Raw genomic sequence first — 18,351 nt, forward strand, 5'->3', positions numbered from 1 at the left:
GAATTTCACAAAATGCCATCTTTTGAAAAAAGTACACATTCCCCTGACTCGTTACCGACAAATGTTATGGATAATATAATTCCCCCTGCCTTTAGAAAGAGGCAAGTCAAGAGCTCTTTTATTACGCGAAAAAAGTGAAAATATGTTGAATTTTCTTTTACATTTTCTTTATACTGTTGTACGCATATGACTCACAAGCTGTAGTAGTCTCCTCATCCAGCGGTTCCAACACAAAAATTTTAAAAATTCATAACTTTTGCATCGATTGTCCAATTTTCCTCAAACTTTCACTGATGTGTTCTACAAATATTGTTGCATTCTCTCAATCCTTATGTTTATGAAGGTGAACTTGTCCTTTAAATTCTGTGAGCTATTCAATGGGTTCTTTTCTCACTTTTATTCATAGAAACACCAGTTGTAATGACAGTTTTCTTGGCAAGCTGTGAAATGTTTCAAGATAAATTATGTCCTTTGCTGTGAGACTTTTAATTGATATTTGTAGATTTTGAACGTGACCTCAGAGCAAAGCCCAATGCCACTGCTAGATGATTGTGAAGAATCCTGTCCTTCCTGAGTAGAAGAAAAAAAGATAGACATAGCAAAGTGAGTTAAGAGATAAATTGTGCAATCCCATCACTCATTTCCTGTCTGCGGAAACTGCCATCTTTTGTTAGCGTCATGTCAGAGGTTGACTGGATTATATGGGAAGGAGAGGGGTAAGTCCCCCAATCTCTTGCGGAGTTTCCAGCCATCCTCGAAAGAAGCAGGGAGTCAAATCTTGGGATTGTTTTGTAGATCCTACAGAATTATACATGAAGCATATTGAGACTTCCCATGTGAGACATTTAAAGGCCGAGATAAGTTACAATTTGTAAAAGAAAACATAGTTTATCCATCTTATGTTGCCTAATTCCCCAAAAGCAAGTTGCTACCGTCTTGGAGAAAGATAAGATGGTGTTTGAAGCAGCCACCAACAAGAAGAAAAATATAGTCTCCACCCTTTTCTGGGAGGGTATATTCTCTGGGATAGGAATGGGTGTAATAAGTAATACTTTCGGTAAGATGGCTTTTATCCTTTGATTCTTTGAGGACAAACTATGATTGAAGTCTGCCTACAGTCATTGCTCCTCTTTCTCATTTTCTTCACTTTACAGTTTGAACAGTTTTAGGTCATGTTTGAGATCACGTTATTAATGTAAAGTCTTAAAGGAAATTCCTTTCATTTGCAGAGCATTTTTTATATCTCTTGGCATTAGAAAAAATAATCATCTTTTCTTTTCTTGTTTAGTGTTGCTTAGACAGATTTTCATTTGAAGAAACCACATGATGACATCAAATGAAACAAATTTCAGAAGATATTTCACTTTGTTGCTACCTCTGAAGGCATTGTCAATTTCAGATTGGATATTTGGTATTTCAATGGTGAGTAAACAAGGATGGCTTTCAAAGAGGTAACATCACTAAATATATCTTGAATATGGAAAACTTTGAGGCAGCAGTAACTATTTACAATACTTGAAATTTTCTGGCAAGCTTTTTTTGTGGAACTGCTTCTGTGTACAGCAGTACCACATTTCAAATGGTGCTGAAGTGTTTGATTCGAGCTAACAGATGGAAGTATTTTCAAAAAATTGCTTTTGATTTTTTTCAGCATTTTTTAGGCATCATCCCCATAGTAATTCATAAGAGAGAAAAAAAATGTGTCTGATTCGAAAGATGAAATGACACAAAAGTGAATAACACTTGCAAATCAGTGTTTCATGTTTTGATGATCCCATATATGCTGTGCATGTGGTGGATGCTTCCCCTGAAGAAAAATTATTTTTTGGTAGCACATGAAACAAAGACATTTTGTTAATGTCAACTTTCTGTTGTATCCTGTGATGAGAAAGTTGCTGATACTTTGTGTTTCCCGTAAGTGGTCAGGACAGACAGTGTCCAACAGATAAGTGGCATATCTTGATTGATGGAAATTCATTGGGGAGTGAATACGGAGAGTGGAAAAGTTGGACAAGACTTCGGAATTCCTTTCTATCCTGCAAATTCCATCTGCGATTCTATTCCTTCTCCTTCTCTTTGGTGTTTTTATGTGCTTGAACCCATACAAAGCATATTTGCTGAGTTGGTAAAGGTACCATTTCCCCATCAGCCGGCTGCTCGGGTTTTTTGTGTGTGCATAATGGAATCAGAATAAAGTGACATTCCTGGGCTTTTATAAGTAATTGTTGGGTGATTGACATCTTCAAGTGAAGCAATTTTGCTCTTTGGAAAGTGTTCCGCTGTGATGGAGATCTTCTCCTTTCATTTATTCCTCAGTGGATAGGTTGCAGATCAAGTTTGCATTTAGAGTGCAGTCTCTTAATTCATATGAATGTCCCTTGGTTTTTAAAGATAACCCTGTAATCATTCTGGACCAGGGCTTCAGGACCAAGAGCTACTTCACATCAATATGGTGCAATCTGTTGACCAGTATGTCTAATGGGAAATACTCAATGTACTGCCACTTAACATGACTGTTTTGTCTGATCTATCTGAAAATTGATTACGGTGGTTGTTTATTTTCACATGCAATTGTCGTCAGAACATTTGAATCCAGTCACCAGTCACCATGCACTGCTACAATGCATAGTACGGATGTGATCAAAACTTCAAAAGTATTTTACATATATCATAACTAGGGTTAGACCAATCTGGTAACATGCTGTTTTATTCTGCCACATCTTGTGTGCACGTCAAAAGAATGATTGAAAACAAGGCAAATGTGTTTTGTGTAGCAAAAGTTTCAAAGATATAAAGTGAGTATGCCCTTTAAATCGGCTATTTGACCCAACAGGATTGGGGCTGATTTAGGTTGTTGCCAATTTGTCACCCAAGTACATATAGCTTGAAATGAATTCCATCTCAAGGAACGAAAAACATCACATGTCCTTTCACATGATAGCTGCAGCTAGCAGTGCTCAGAAAGTGCTTTTACCTGAAATGTCGTTTAACTCAGCAATTTTGTTTTGCTATTCCATCTGTGAGCGTCATCTTCCAGGTATGGGGATAGAGTAAGCAAACATTTGATTGTTATCGCAATGTCGCTCGCCAACCTTAAAAGGCAGAGGCCTTATGAGGAAAGGGTTCTTTTTTTCCCCAGCAGTAACTTGTATTTGTTCAGATTTGGACAGCTAGCACAGTAGAAACCTCCCTTGGCATCTTTTACTTTAACTTTAAATGTGCCTTGTTTGCATGCTTGACTCCTCAGACCATGCCCAGTTCTTATTTTAAAAAAAATAATAATAATAGTAATAATGATAATAATAATAATAACAATAATGATAATAACAATAATAATGATGATAATGATAATAATAATAATGATAATAATAATAATAATAATAATAATAATAATAATAATAATAATAATAATAATAATAATAATAATAATAATAATGATAATAATGATGATGATAATAATAATGATAATAATAATAATAATTTGTAAAGGTCCACATAGACAATGACGTGTAGGCAATTATCAATGGCAAACAATGGATTGTCATAAGTTAAATTATGATATGCTTGGCTTTTTCTCATTTACTTTAAAACTTGAACTTCATGGCATTATATTGTGTGCAAAGGAGAGTGATTGGCAAATTTTCAAGCAGTTAATGTTGCTTATTTTCAGTCTTTCTCGGTTCATTTGGCACATGGAAGGGATACATTGGCCACTGGTAATGCAGTAGAAGAATGACAAGATTGAATTTTTGGTTTTAAGTTGCAACACTTACCTGAGGGAGTATTATTCTACCTTATCTACATGTACATTTTTCTAGAAGCTGCAGTAAACAAAAATATGGACATTTTTGAGAGCATCTAAATTTCCCACAAGGTATTTTTTTTCTCTCTCCATTACAGAACCCAATGCAATCTCCACAAGAGATGTGTTTTATCCTATTTATTTATCCATTTTGAAAGCAGAGGACTTTCCAGAAAAAGCTATTGTCCATAGGTTGCATGTATATGTGTATGTGTGTGTATATATATTTATGTATTTATATAATGTGTGTATCTAGCTTTTGAACAGGACTGCAATTAAATCTAAATTCTGCCTAGAATAATGTGAGATGTCTAAAAGGCTTTCTTAAAAGTCCCAGTGCTTCCAAGGATAAATGTAGTATAATGCAAGTCTATAAATCTTCCGAAGCACAAAACAAAAATGCAATTGAATGCATTTGACAGGAAATGGACCATCTTGTGTGTTCAAATAGTTCTTGACCAGGAAATAGATATTGGAATGCTCCTAAAAGACAAAAATCATGTCTGCTTGACTTAGAACTGCAATATGTTTTGTTCTTGACTGGCAGGTAAAGTCAAGATCCCAGCAGCCTTGAAATCCAAACAAATCGAAAACATTTTTACAAAACTGAAATTGCACATTAAGGAACACTTTAGTCTATTGAGAAACCATTATTTAGTCAAGATGCTTTTTGCTTTCCACTGTCATGTAAACATTACCATTACATGGTCAGGAAATAAAAACTTAAAAGGATAGTATAGTTTTGGCTGAAAAGGGGATTTAGGTTGTAACTTTTTGCACGAGAATTAGAAACCTCCTATATAAGATATTAAGGAACATACATTTTAAAGAGGATTTAAAGTATATTTGATGAATGTAATTGGTTTTGAAATGGCTGAGGTATCCACAAACAAAGAAAAACAAAGTGGTCCAAACAAAAGGTGGGTCCCATCTTTTGTTAGGCCCTCTTTGTTTTTGGATATCTCAGCCTTTTCAAAACCGATATTCATCAAATAAACTTTTAATTCCTAGTAGAATCATATGCTCTTTCATTTCATATGTAAGTGCTTTCTAATTATCTCACAAAAAGTTGCAACCAAAATCCCCATCTCAATCAAAACTATATTATCCCTTTAAAAGTCTGTAAAGCTATGACAAACACAGAGCAAGATAGAAGGAATACCTGGCACTGACATAAATCATCTCAGATGTCATTGTTACAAAAGTCAATATTTTTGCCACATTCATTGATCATCATTTTGAAAGAAATGAATATACTCCATAAATATTTTCATTTGATGAAAGCATTGAAAGCATTAATTGCATAATGAAACTAAATTTAGATTTATCATTTGAACACACAAAAGTAAAGTTATGACTCTCTATATAGGGCCTACCAGTGAGTCAGCTGACTTGAATCTCAGAATAGCCGCCCCACAGTCATGTGACACCTGTGTTATTAGGTAACTTTATCCCTGTTTTCGTTTCTTGTTAGTGTTGCTTATTTCATTTTCTATGCCTCTGCCCAAAATGTATCACATGCCGACACTGCAAAGTAAGATGTTTTCACAGCATAAAATTTTGCAGGAATTGGAGCTGACAGGCTGACAAGTACTAGAGGTTATGCCATGTGATGCGCGGACAACAATATAAAGAAAATATAAAGGGAATTCCACAAAAATTATCATTTCTAGCATAATGAAAGAGAACTTGACTAACTGCTTTCAGAAAGCAGGGGAATAATTGCTACCCGTGACATATGTCAGTATCAAGTTGATGGAATATGTAATTTTCATGAAAAATTAATTTTTGTGGAATTCCTTTGATATTTTCTGTTAACCCGTTGAGGACGAGTCCCGAGTATACTCGGACAAGCGTCTATGGGAAATGCATGTTGTAGAAAAATCAAACGGTCCTCAACTTGTTAATTGTCCACACATGATGTCATGAACTCTAGTAGTCTCCTCATCCAGCGGTTCCAACAACAAAACTTTAAAAAATAATAACTTTTGCAGCGATTGTCCGATTTTCCTCAAACTTTCACTGATGTGTTCTCCTATTAAATGTGCAGCTTTCACTCAGTCCACATTTATCTGTTCCTTTCATACTGAGGACTGTAATTGCTGTATGTCATTAAAGGGAAGGTAAACCCAAAGAGCAATGTGGATTGAGTGAAAGCAGCAACATTAGTAGAACACATCAGTGAAAGTTTGAGGAAAATCGGACAATCGATGCAAAAGTTATGAATTTTTAAAGTTTTGGTGTTGGAACCGCTGGATGAGGAGACTACTAGAGGATATGACGTATGAGTGGACAACAATACAAAGAAAATATAAAGGAAATTCAACAAAAATTCACTTTTCTAGAATTATGAAAGAGCAGTGGACCAACCGCTTTCAGAAAGCAGGGGGAATAATAGCTACCCTTAACATATGTCAATATCAAGTTGATGGAATGTGTAATTTTCATGAAAAATGGTTTTTTTTGTAGTATTTTCTTTATATTTTCTTGGTATTGTTGTCCACTCATACGTCATAACCTCTAGTAGTCTCCTCATCCAGCGGTTCCAACACCAAAACTTTAAAAATTCATAACTTTTGCATCGATTGTCCGATTTTCTTCAAACTTTCACTGATGTGTGCTACTAATGTTGCTGCTTTCACTCAATCCACATTGTTCTTGGGGTTTATCTTCCCTTTAATGTTGGATCAATATTGTATTTTTTATTGGTATATATTGTATTCTTTATTTGGTATATAGGCCCTATTTGTTTTTGTTTACCATTTTCTTCTTTGTTGAAATATTTGAATATGTATATGTATGTAAATATATGATATCTTCTCATTTTTGAAGCGCCATGAGCACTGAAAAGTGGATCTGTGCGCTATACAAGTAGCCACTATTATTATTATTATTATTATTATTTCTCTTTGGGTTTTAGTTTCCTTTAATAAGTTAAATGTGTGCACACATGACAAGGCAGAATTGTGCACTTTCATGCATGTATATGCTTAAGCCAAACCCCCAGAGTTTGTTAGTATACCCCAGTGCTGAAAAAAAAACAAAACCTGTATCTCATTCATCGCTTCATAATCCGCATTGATCAGGACCCAAGTGCCTGAAGCAGTACAAGAGACCTAAGTGTTTGAACCCCTCCGACTTCTCAGGATGGGGTTTCCCTCTGTGAGTTCACTCACCTGTCTGTCCCATCGATGCAGGGTTTTGTGCCCAGGCAGTCACCCATTTGATCTGAAGTGAAAGGGGCTGATGATGTCACCCCCCCCCCCCCTTCCTCTTAGCTATTGAAAGTGAAAAGACTCGAAGTATCGATTTTTCCGAAGGGTTCATAGGTGATGAGATGGGTACACCTGATGGTGCGAGAGGGAAATAAATTCAAAGAAAAGAAGTTGCATTCTCACTCCCATCCTTCAAAGTGTCCCTGGAAAAAAGTTTTTTTGCGAAGACAAGGTAAAATCTGTTGCTAAAACTACCTATGAAAATTTCACATAATTAAGTTGCAGTCAGAATAACCCCACATCCAAATTGTCACAATTTTTTTAGTACAATCCCTAATTTGCTCAAACTTTTGCTGATCTCTAGTTTTGATTTTTCTGAGTTTTTTTTTAAGCTGTTTAATATTTGTGTAAAGAGATTTTGTTTTGCATGGAGAGTATAGTTATCAGTGTCCCAGTGCTATTACTCTTTGTAAGTAAACTCACATGCTCCATTTGTGTTATCATAAACATCACTTGCTATGTAGAATGGTATGCCATCTTATAATATAAGGAAAATATAACAGGAAAAGGAAGACCAGAACTGTTCTTCAAGACAGATTCTCCATGAAGACTATATGTTAGGCATTAGGAAAATAAATCTTTGATGTGTAAATGGGTTTTCAAATTCTCACCACAATTATTGGGTAGTCACAGCTAAAATGTGTCACAATTACTGTGATCGAGCAATAACAAAACGCATCTTCAGATAATGTAGAATGATGTGTCATCATGTTAAAGACTTGTGCTAAGATATATCACAGCAAACCTCAATTTCTTACTTCATGAACCTTCAGCATACAGAAGTTGCCCCTCATTTATCTGGAGGGATGTGGAATGGGATATTGTTATGTGATCAGTGTGCCTGGTTTCAAAGAGAAGGAAAATGGACAAGTATATAAGGAATACGTTTGCGCTCAGAATGAATTATGTGAATATGGAAGTGAATCATGGATAAGCAGACTAGAGCAGTGACTTCATGATCCATTTTGAAGAAGAGGTCAAAGCATGCCTCCTTTCTACCATCTACCAGTTATAGGGGGTGGGTTATGTTATGGATTACCCCTTGTATTTCTTGAGGAAGAAAATGGGTTGTATTGTGTCATGGACCCTGAGCGGGCTTGATGATAAAGAAACATCCCATACAGTTAGCTGGTAGTCCATTATCTTTCGTAGAACAGTGAGCACTCTTGTGTATCGCACATAATGGATTGAAAGGGGCTAGCAGCCTTCCACATGGACACAATAAGATGACCGATGACCGACAGAGGGGACTGACCTGTAGTACGGAGTGATCAGTGCAACAATTTGAACTGCATTGCTATTTGGCTTTGAGAGATAATGTAATAAATGAGACCTGAACTTCTATCTACCATCTAAGAATTAGGCCTATACTGATGTAGGAGCTTTGAGATATGGTATATGTTTACATGTACATATTAGCATCTGTATTATAGTTCTGACTTTAAGAATCTCTGAATGATAGTATTTACATGTTGTTGTTGTTTTGTATATTTTGCAAGGTTAGTGATGTATCTGCCATATTGGTGCAGCTCGTATCTGTTCAATGTAATAGTTTTTTTTTTTAATTCTATCAATTGCAAATTTTGATGAGTGTTGGCAGGAACAAGACAATGTCAAAAATTAGCCAGTACCAGGAGATAGAATGAAGGTAATTGAATTTAGAAGGCCTTGTGGTGATTAACCACTCTAAGAATTCTGGTTTAAATGTGATAACAATACGTTTATTTTGAGAAGGCTCTGGCTGTCATTTATTGTAAGCAGTGTTAAAAGTACAAAGTTTTGGTGTTCCTGACCCAGTGAGCCAGCAGAATTGAAGCCAAATTATGAAATTATGCTGGAGACCATGTATGGAGCAAGTGCCAGTACAGATATGGCTATTCTTATGTTACTTTTTCGGGTAACATTTTTTAGCAATATACCATGGTACTAATGTCCAAATTCCTTGAGTTAAAAAGAAAATGAATGGACAGGAAATTCAAGTGGAAATTCACTGCCATCTTTTCTGAACTAACCAGGCAATCTTGTGGGCATTGATATTCCCACAGTCAGATGGGTGGTTTTGTTTTTTTTTGGTTTTTTTTTTGGTTTTTTTTATTTTTTTAGATATGGGCAGGTTTGCAAACAAGTCACTACCTTTAAAAGTTGAGTTTAAAAAAAAAAGTGAATACCTAGCCCAGTTATGGCACAAAGAATGCCTGGAAACTCTCCGCACATCCCCCTCTCCTTAATTCAGTGAAACCAGAGTGTGATGGAATACTTCCGCTACCAATCAATACATCTCCACCAGTCCATCTTGATGACAAAGAATGAGTGTGGATGGACCATTAAAGAGAAAGGGAAAGAGCCTTTGGGATTAATGACATGATGAGGCGCAGTAAAAGCCCCCACACACTTGTGGCCAAGAAAAGGATCAAGGAGATAAGGATAGATGGATCAAGAGGACTGGGAGAATGTGGTTAGGAAAGGTTAACCGTGGACTGCAAAGGAATGCACTTCATAGGATGAACAGTATGCTAAAACATGGACACTCAGATCATAGGTCAGCTATATGAGGTCAAATATTGGTGAAGCATGCCAGGATCCAAAATTGTACTCTTTTAAAGGGAACATTTCTCTCAGAATGCAGTGGATGGCGTGAATTGAGGAAAATTAGTTCAACACTTGGTAAATGTGTGAAGAAAATCAGACAATCCAATCAAAAGTTGTATGATTACATGTTTAATAAGTTCTATGTTCTGCCATCCAAGATGGGAGCATCAATATGCTGTCAGATAGTACAACAATGTGTAGAGAAATTCATGGATTTTATTATCCTTGGACAAAATTTTCACAACCAAGGTTCATTGCCCTTATCAATGATAATCATTTTATCATACTGTATTTGAGTAACCTACACTAGTAGTGCATGAATATATTCTGAAAATGTACTCTGAATTTCCACTCTTAGATGAGGCGATTCATGATTCTGTAGATATTTAGCAAAGTCAAGATTTCTTGATGTGCCACTTTGAGGACGTTGTGAGAAATTTCCTTGTGAATGCCAATATGTCCTTGCATAGCAAGATATTAGGCCAAGTAAAAAAAGAAACCAGTTTCTCGTCCTCGCGCGCATCGATTTTGGCCGCCGCATCGATTTTTTTACTATTTACTATTTTCAAAATGGCGCTGAAAATACCAAGAAATTCATAATTCTCGTCCTAGCCCGCTCCCCGCCCGCATCGATTTTCAGTTGCCGCATCGACTTTTTTGATATTTACTATTTTTTCGGCCGTGTCTGTAACTTGCTAGCTGTCCAAATCGGGTCCCCAGGTCATCGCACGCATGAACACATTCGAATGTGTAGAGGCCCATACACTCTGCTCTGTAACGCTGCATCTGACGGCGATGTATTTTGAAGAGAAAATGAGTGCGCTTTTCCAGCAAATGTGGATTATAAAATGGGTGTATCTACAAAATAAACAACTTTTCCACGGATTCTGGTTTGTATCGTATTTCTGCGGGATACTTTTCTTTACGACGTAAATTCACGGACACGGCCGTGAATCGTAACATCTGCAGTGTGGTATACAGGGCAGGTGAAGCTCGGTATATAAAACGAACACTGCTATAACGAGATATCGGTTATTACGAGGAAATTTTCCCGGTCCCAAATTTCCTTCCACACAAGTCCATGTAAAATGCTACTCTTATAGCGAGATTGGCTATAACGAAATAACTGCTATAACGAGATAAATTTTGTGATTTCCAAACAAAGAAAAACATAGCCAATCAAACCTGATATAGCGAGGTAAAGCAAAATGTCTTCGGGTAAAGCTAACTTCGCCTGTGCTATCACGGTCCGAGATTGTAAAGCTCGATGCGCCAAAAACTGTCTTGTACACACACATTTTCTTCATGACAGTTCACTCTACAGCTATCACCGCATGTTGCATGTTTATGTGTGTGTGTGTGTGTGCGCGCGCACTGATACATGCAGAAAATGTGGTGGGACGGCCGTATACATGACATCATCATGACGTTTAGCAAGTGTGAGGCAATCTGATGCTGTGATTGGCTTTCTACGTAGGGAATTCCCCATCTACACACACACATGCAGTCATAATGTACATACAGAATGTGTCACACACACACAGAGCATTGTGCAGACCATATTCAAGCTTTCCACACACAACACCCATACCATAACCACATACCAATCCACAGACGATCTTCACACAATCGCAAGCTATGTAGATTTACAAATTCAAATACCGGTATCTATTCTCCAATTAATAAGAAAAACATTCTTGATATCGGATTTCATTGGCGAAAAAAAAAACATCTTCTTACCCATAAAGGTGAGTAATTACCTCACACACATTAGCAAGTTATCAGTATTGATTGAAAGATGATGGGTAGTCCCACGTGTGCAAATTAATGTCTTTATGTTATGCCTTCTTTTATGCCTACTGATATAACGAGATATCGGCTATAACGAGGAACACGACTCGTACCCGATCATCTCGTTATATCGAGTTTCCACTTGTACAATCATCATCCAAATGATGAGTGATTATCAAATGTCTTTTTAGAACATGAAGAAACATCTTTGTTTAATGCTATAATGCCATAAATCATATCATTTTGACATCCATCTGCAATTGTACAAGCCAGTTTCCAGTTGAATGTGCTACAATTGTACTGTGAAGAAATGCATATACATACACTGTACCAGCTGTGTGGACACAAAATGTCACAAACACAATAATAAATAAAGCAGTGTTTTGAATATCATGGAATTTATTTCAGTCGTACATTTGTTGAAAGACATGTTTTATACCTGTTTCAATTAATAGCACAATACATCAGAATTGCAAGTACACTGGTATCAGAAATGCCATTACAACACTAAATACCAGTATTAAGATGGTCATTTTCCCTTGACATCTGTACTGGAAAGAAAGAGCAAATGTATTTCTGCATGCATGAAGTTTCATTTAAAGTATGGTACATATATCTATTTGTTTGACAATGTTTGAGAGTGCAGGCAAGACATACACTTGGGACCTGGTTTTTCATAACACAGCTACCACTTAACAGAGTGATATTTCATTTCATAAATTGGATATAGAAAAGAGTAAAGCCCTCTCTCGTTACTTTTCTCAGAATTACCGGACGAGAAACACATATTACTTTCATTTTGACGATCCTCGAAAAAATAGTAAGATATCAAATAGTAAGGACCTCCCTCATCGCCTTGCTCAAAAAACCCGGACGAGAAACTACTTTCTTTTTTTACTTGGCCTTAGTATGAATAGTTTCATTCATAAATTTTATGCCAATTAACACACACACAGCCATGGACACCACATACACACTCTGCACAGAATGTGATAACGATCATTCAAGGTTAAACACTTTGTCTGTCTAGTGACACAAATTCAAGGCTGCGTAGACCAGCAATACATTGAACTTGTCACCCTTGCACATTGGCCTTGCCTACCTGTCATAGTTTCTTACCGGGCAGCATATTAAAATTGGCTCGTGTACCACCACCTTCTTCACATCACTAAGGTAGATGCAATAAAAGAACTTGTCAACCCACACGACAGATGTGAGAACTTCAAAAGGCATTTTATGACTTCTGTTTTGATAAGGCTAGGGAAGACTGGGTTTGGCTGGCCCTGTGTGAAAGAAGTCAGCGGCATACATGGCAGTCGATTTTAGGAGAGGTGTTTCTTTGAATGACGCGAAAAATACCTGGAGGGTGACATGTGCCACTTATTGTGCAAGGACATTCACAATTTGTAAATTTCATTTTGAAAAGCAGGTTGCAAAGTTAGGAGTTGAGGACGTTTGCTTCATCGCTCCTTGTGAAATATTGTTCAATCTATATCTCTCTCTTCTCTTTCTCTTTTTCTTTTGCTCTTTTTTTTTTTCTCTCTCTCACTCTCTCCATCCTTCCCTTTTTCATATTATTTTTAATACAGCAATACATAATTTTGTGGTTGATAAGCTGTTTAGTGTGAATTTTCCCAAATGGAAAAAAAAAAGCAGTAATGGTTATGGCTTCATTTCCCCCCCCCCTTTTTTTTGGAGGGGGAATAAGATTTTGACTTAACTCAACTGAATTTTTAGTGGGTAGTTGGAGCTAGAGCATGAAATGCAAGCCGTAATGAGGTGTAGGCTTTGCATCCAATGATTTGTCATGAGGTTTGACTCATGATGATTTCTGAAGCACTATAATTTTTTGATGGTGATTGGCTGTAGTTCTTCTGCAGGCTTTGCAGATAATCATTCATGTTTGTGACCATTTATAGGCATATGTGGTGAATAACTTGTTTTATGATTAGTGATAAAAAAGGTGCTGTATGTGTACTACCTTTTTGTTGTGGGTTGATGCTATCTACTATTATATCTTGAGATGAATGCCCATAATGAGGAATTGATGACTGCCCTCCCCCCCCCAAAAAAAAAAACACCAAACAAACAAACAAACAGATAGATAAATGAATAATTGAAAATAGATTGCATGTGGACTGTAGACTCAGTCACTCTCTTGTGGTCAGTATGCATTTTACGGTAAAAAATTGAGCAATGCTTGAAATGATGGGATTTGTCCATAGAATGGATGCAATTGAAATTATGATAATTGCAAGAAGACTTTTAGGATCATAGATATGTCAGTCGCTTTTGAGGTACGTACAGAGAAGAGTTAGAAAACATAGTTTATTGACCTGTTATCACAAATTCATGATTATGCTTAACATTTGCAGCAAAATTTGCCGAAATCACTTAAGTATTCTCAGTTTTCATGATAAAGGAATAAAAAGAAAGAAAGAAAGTACAACATTACTCAGGCTGTGTCTACATTCCAGTTAATCAATAATATTTTCTACAATGTTTGTTGGTTATATGCTTTTATCATTCCCCATTCATTTCATTTGGCAATATGCAATAATACATGTCATGAATAACAACAGAACAGACAAAAATGTGGCAAGGAATCTTGTAAAGCAACCTGTGTTTATGATGAGAGTCTTTACATTCATGGAGGAAAACTGGGAGTATTCCTGGGATGATACTGTGTCAGATCATTTTCTGTTCTCGATATTCTTGTTATCAATATTATTATCATCATTGTCATTGTTATTACAACTACTACTATCATCACCATCATCACATTTATGAAAAAAGAAAATTGGTATTTCAATGAAAAGTACAATGTGATGGCATGAAGCATTAACAGGTAACTTGAAAAAACAAGTACCTGGTACATATGATAGATTACATTATTATTGACTGTGGGATGATTCAGAAGTAACAGTGTTAAGTGCAGTTGTGATACCAAAATACATAGTGTATGCAGTAGCACCAGCAGACATTACCACGTGTGTTTCTGTTCCCTTTCTCTGAAAGTGGGCTGATCCTCTGTGAAAGTTTCCACCAATGGCTTGCCACTATGACTGCACACAGTCTGAGATCCCCGCCCACTCGCATACTAAAATAGTGAGGGTAGCCAACCATTGGAGCTTGAGTACATGCAGATAGGTACACATTTAGGGCATCCACGCATATACACACACACACACACAACTCTGCATTACAAGGTATGGGGATAAAATGTGTGCAGAGTGTGTAGGGTAGGTGTGTGTGTTTCGGTGCGGAGCTTTTGAACTGGTGCACAGAACTTGTTTTCCTGCCTTTATTTTTTTTTTTCTATCCCACCTCTTCCAGGCTTGTCACCTTTTCATGGTTATGTTTCTCTTTCTGTGGTGAGTAAACTAGTGTGTCTCCTAGCTGTGCTTGGAAGCAGACGACCAAGCAAGCTCTCGCTCTATTGGAGGCAGGAGAGACAATTGATTCATGAGTATATCTGCATCGTCTCTTACTTCCTTGCTTTCTCTCCACGAAGCACTCCTTGGATTTATAAAAGCTTGAAACACTTGGATTATAAAAATATTTGCATAGTTGCTGTCGTTATCAGTTGCTCAGGAAAAACAAAAATAAACAAGTCACATCAGTGTAGGTTACTGAATTTTATGTGGAACCATTACGTAGATAGTCGCCAGTTTACGACGGAACTCCAATTTTGTGATACTCTTCTACAGCTTTGGATGGGGCACTTCATCGTCTTGCATCTTGTCCCTGTAGTTGTGGGGGTGTACAACTTTGCACCGTGATTGCTGTACTGTTGACTCACTGAACGGTACCAAATAGATCTCTCTGAGGGGGGACATTAAACTTGATGGGCATTGAACCACCCTCGTGGTTTTAATTGTCTTCACGCTACAGTAGATTTGACGCCATTCACTAAACGGATGTATGGTCTACTCAGCAGGGCAGGGTGGAGTGTTTTCATCAGGGAGATGTTCTCAGCATTATTTCCATCCTTCCCTGGCAGTTTGTGAAGTGTTTATCGCCTACCGGTCTTCACCTGTACTCTCAGGGTAGATTTCCATTTCAGTGGGGGATCTGTACGTTAGCCGCTCCAGCAATCTCCAAGCTGGGAGGGTCTCTTGAGACACTCTCCCCTCACTCTTCTCCACCAGACCTCTCCAGACCGGAGCGAGGAAGCAGGGTAAATGCAGGGCATTAGAAGTGTCATCTATCCTCTTCCAAACAGAGAGCTTGCTCAGACGTGGTACTTTGTCTTTTCTCAGTGTAGGAGGAGCGATCGCTGAGAAAGGAAAACATTACAGGGGGAGAAGTGACTGGACACATGACTACCACTCCATCTGGCTCTGTTGATGTGTCATAAAAACAGGAGCTGCAAAAAAAAAAAAAAGATTTAATATCAGCACTTACTAGCCCTCTTAGATTCTGTCAGAAAGTGTGTATTTTTGGCAAAGGAGTGATTTGTCCTTTAAATTTGTGGATGCCTTTGAGGAGACTGGGTAAAGAAGAAGAGGGCATTGAGACATAAAAAAAAAACACAACTATCAACAACATAGATTGTCTGCTGTGCAGTGAAGTAAGTGTGTTCTGAGTGGATGCCGTATCTGAGTCTTCAGCCTGCACGAAAAGGAAATGTCTGTCATCTCCAAAGCTGAATGCTGATGCTATCTGATCTCAGCGCTCTTGAAGTTGATTCAGGTTTAGGGATATCGCCTGACTAAAGTCACATCTTTTTTCATTCTTTGTTTTTTTCTTGACATCATCCCATCAACCCAGCTTGCTCTTCAGAGACGGGTACGGGGAAAAGATGTCTCTCATCATAAAATAAAGGACAATCTTGTTCACCCTTTATGCGCTGGCACAACGTGAGTGCAGAAGAAGGTTTGAACTCATTTGGTGACTAAACACACACCTGGGGATCTCCTTTTGTGATCAGTTTTGTCCGTAATTAATGAAGAGGAAGAGGCTGAGACCAGAGTTTGTGCTAATTACCTCATCAGGCTAGAAGCGCTGGCTGCAAGGAAAGAGCTATACAGAAGAGAGAGAGAGAGCGAGAGCGCTTAGTACAGCAAGCGAGACAATAGGACTTCATCATATTAATCTGGCAGCTTTGCTCCAGGATTACTCAAGAAGCGCTCCGCCTCCAGCGCGTTTGTTGTCATATCTCTCACAAAGACTGCATCGCTGTATGCAAACTCCACCGCTCATTTTGTCTTTCTCTCAAGACACTCCCCTTGACTGCCTTGCTTTCAGTGTACATCCTCAGAAAATTGCTTCCCTCGTGTGCACGGAAGAAGGGGGGAAAAAATCTTTCCGCATTTTATGCAGTAGCTTGGCTCCCTAGAAAGTTATGGAATGATTTATGGTATATTCACCCCAGTGAAAGCCTGTGATTTATGATCTACTCGCCCTACTCTCATTCAAGTGGATTTTTTACCGTCTATTCTCGTTTCTTGTTCCATTCTGTGTATTTCATGGAAGTCCATCTGTCCTGAATTCAGTTGAGACTGTGTGGAGCTCTATAGGAATATTTGTCAATCAACTCTGTCCAACAGACTGCAGACCCCCTCTCTGCTTGGAGCGTCACTTGTGCCTAGATTGAAATCTTCACAATGGTTGATAAACACGGACTCAGCCCTGACCGTTCAAGAAAGTTTTACTACCCATTTGATTACAAGGAGCAGCTGTGCTGAGGTAGTATTGTGAGGATACGCATAATTGTGGTGTTCTTTCCATTCTGGAATTATTCATGTGAAAGTACGGTACATATTACCAGCTGAAGTGTTTAATTGTAGGTTACTCAGCTCCCTTTTAGTTGAAAGGAGTGAGGAATATATATTTTTTGCCATAAAAAACTAAAAAGACAACCATTTGAAGATGGAGAACACAAACTCAAACGCGTGCACAGCAGAAGCCTCCGATCCTTTTGCTGAATTGGAAATGTGGGTGAAGAGGTTAACGAACTATGATATCAATACCTCATTCTCCGCACCAGACTTTCTCCCAGAAAAGACCAAGAAGAAGGCACCATCACTGCACATTGATGAAACAGACCAGGATTATGAATTCCTGGATGAGTTTGAGGAGGTGGAAAACCGACTGGCTGACTTGAACTTTGAACTTTCACCTCTTTTGGTGGAAGATGAGCATGAACACGATAAAGACAGTGGTTATTCTTCTCTTTACAGCGAGGGTCAGCTGCCCAGCCCTGGAGGGTTGTCAACTGGGAAGACTACCCTCAATGGAGCTGCTACACCGCCAGCGACACTGAGTGGACGGAGCACACCCTCAAACTTCTACTACACACAAAAGTTGTCACCCTATGGCAGTTCGAGTTCATTAGCAGGTAAGGACATCCTTTTTCCTGTGTGCCTTTGAATGCCTTCTTGGAATGCATGCTTATATGAAGCATGCAGGCCTATTGTTTGGTCTCTAAGACCTCTGGAAATTTGGAGCTCTCAAAGTACATTCAAAATAGCTCAAGTTTTTTTTTTTTACATTTTGTGTGTGACTCAAATAGCGCAATATTTGCAATACATTGTAACCAAAATGAAAACCAGAGTATAAATTTCTTCCCTGTTTTTGAGGGAGATGAGATGTCAGAGACTGCTAGGAGATGGGAGCTCCCACTTCCATTCATCTGATATAGAAATGATGTACTGTCATTGGTGTCCAAGGTATTTTCCTTCAGACTTTAAGTTAATATACCACTCAAAGATAATCTCTGTCTTCACAAATACTTCTGATCTTCATGTTCTTAGAGATACTGACACAGGACCATCTAATATCAGATAATTTGAGGAGCACCATTGACCCCTTGATTGCTAAATGTGAAAAACTTGTACTTCCATCCCAAATTACACCATCCTTGAAATTGGTAGCACTTTGCCACATGTC

At 37.8% G+C, this 18,351-nt stretch overlaps 1 protein-coding gene across 1 annotated transcript in view; it reads left to right on the forward strand.

Annotated features, from left to right (window-relative positions):
- Nucleotides 1-18,351, forward strand: part of LOC139717980 (uncharacterized) — a 93,903-nt gene that overhangs the window by 27,767 nt on the left and 47,785 nt on the right. The window contains exon 13 of the mRNA XM_071629464.1: nt 17,643-17,800. Within this exon, the coding sequence (XP_071485565.1) occupies nt 17,643-17,800 (158 nt within the window). The remainder of the gene's footprint in view (nt 1-17,642; nt 17,801-18,351) is intronic.

This window comes from Diadema antillarum, unplaced genomic scaffold, assembly GCF_040938485.1.
Source record: "Diadema antillarum isolate AM-2024a unplaced genomic scaffold, OU_Dant_1.0 scf00000086, whole genome shotgun sequence".
In the NCBI taxonomy this organism is placed as follows: Eukaryota; Metazoa; Echinodermata; class Echinoidea; order Diadematoida; family Diadematidae; genus Diadema; species Diadema antillarum.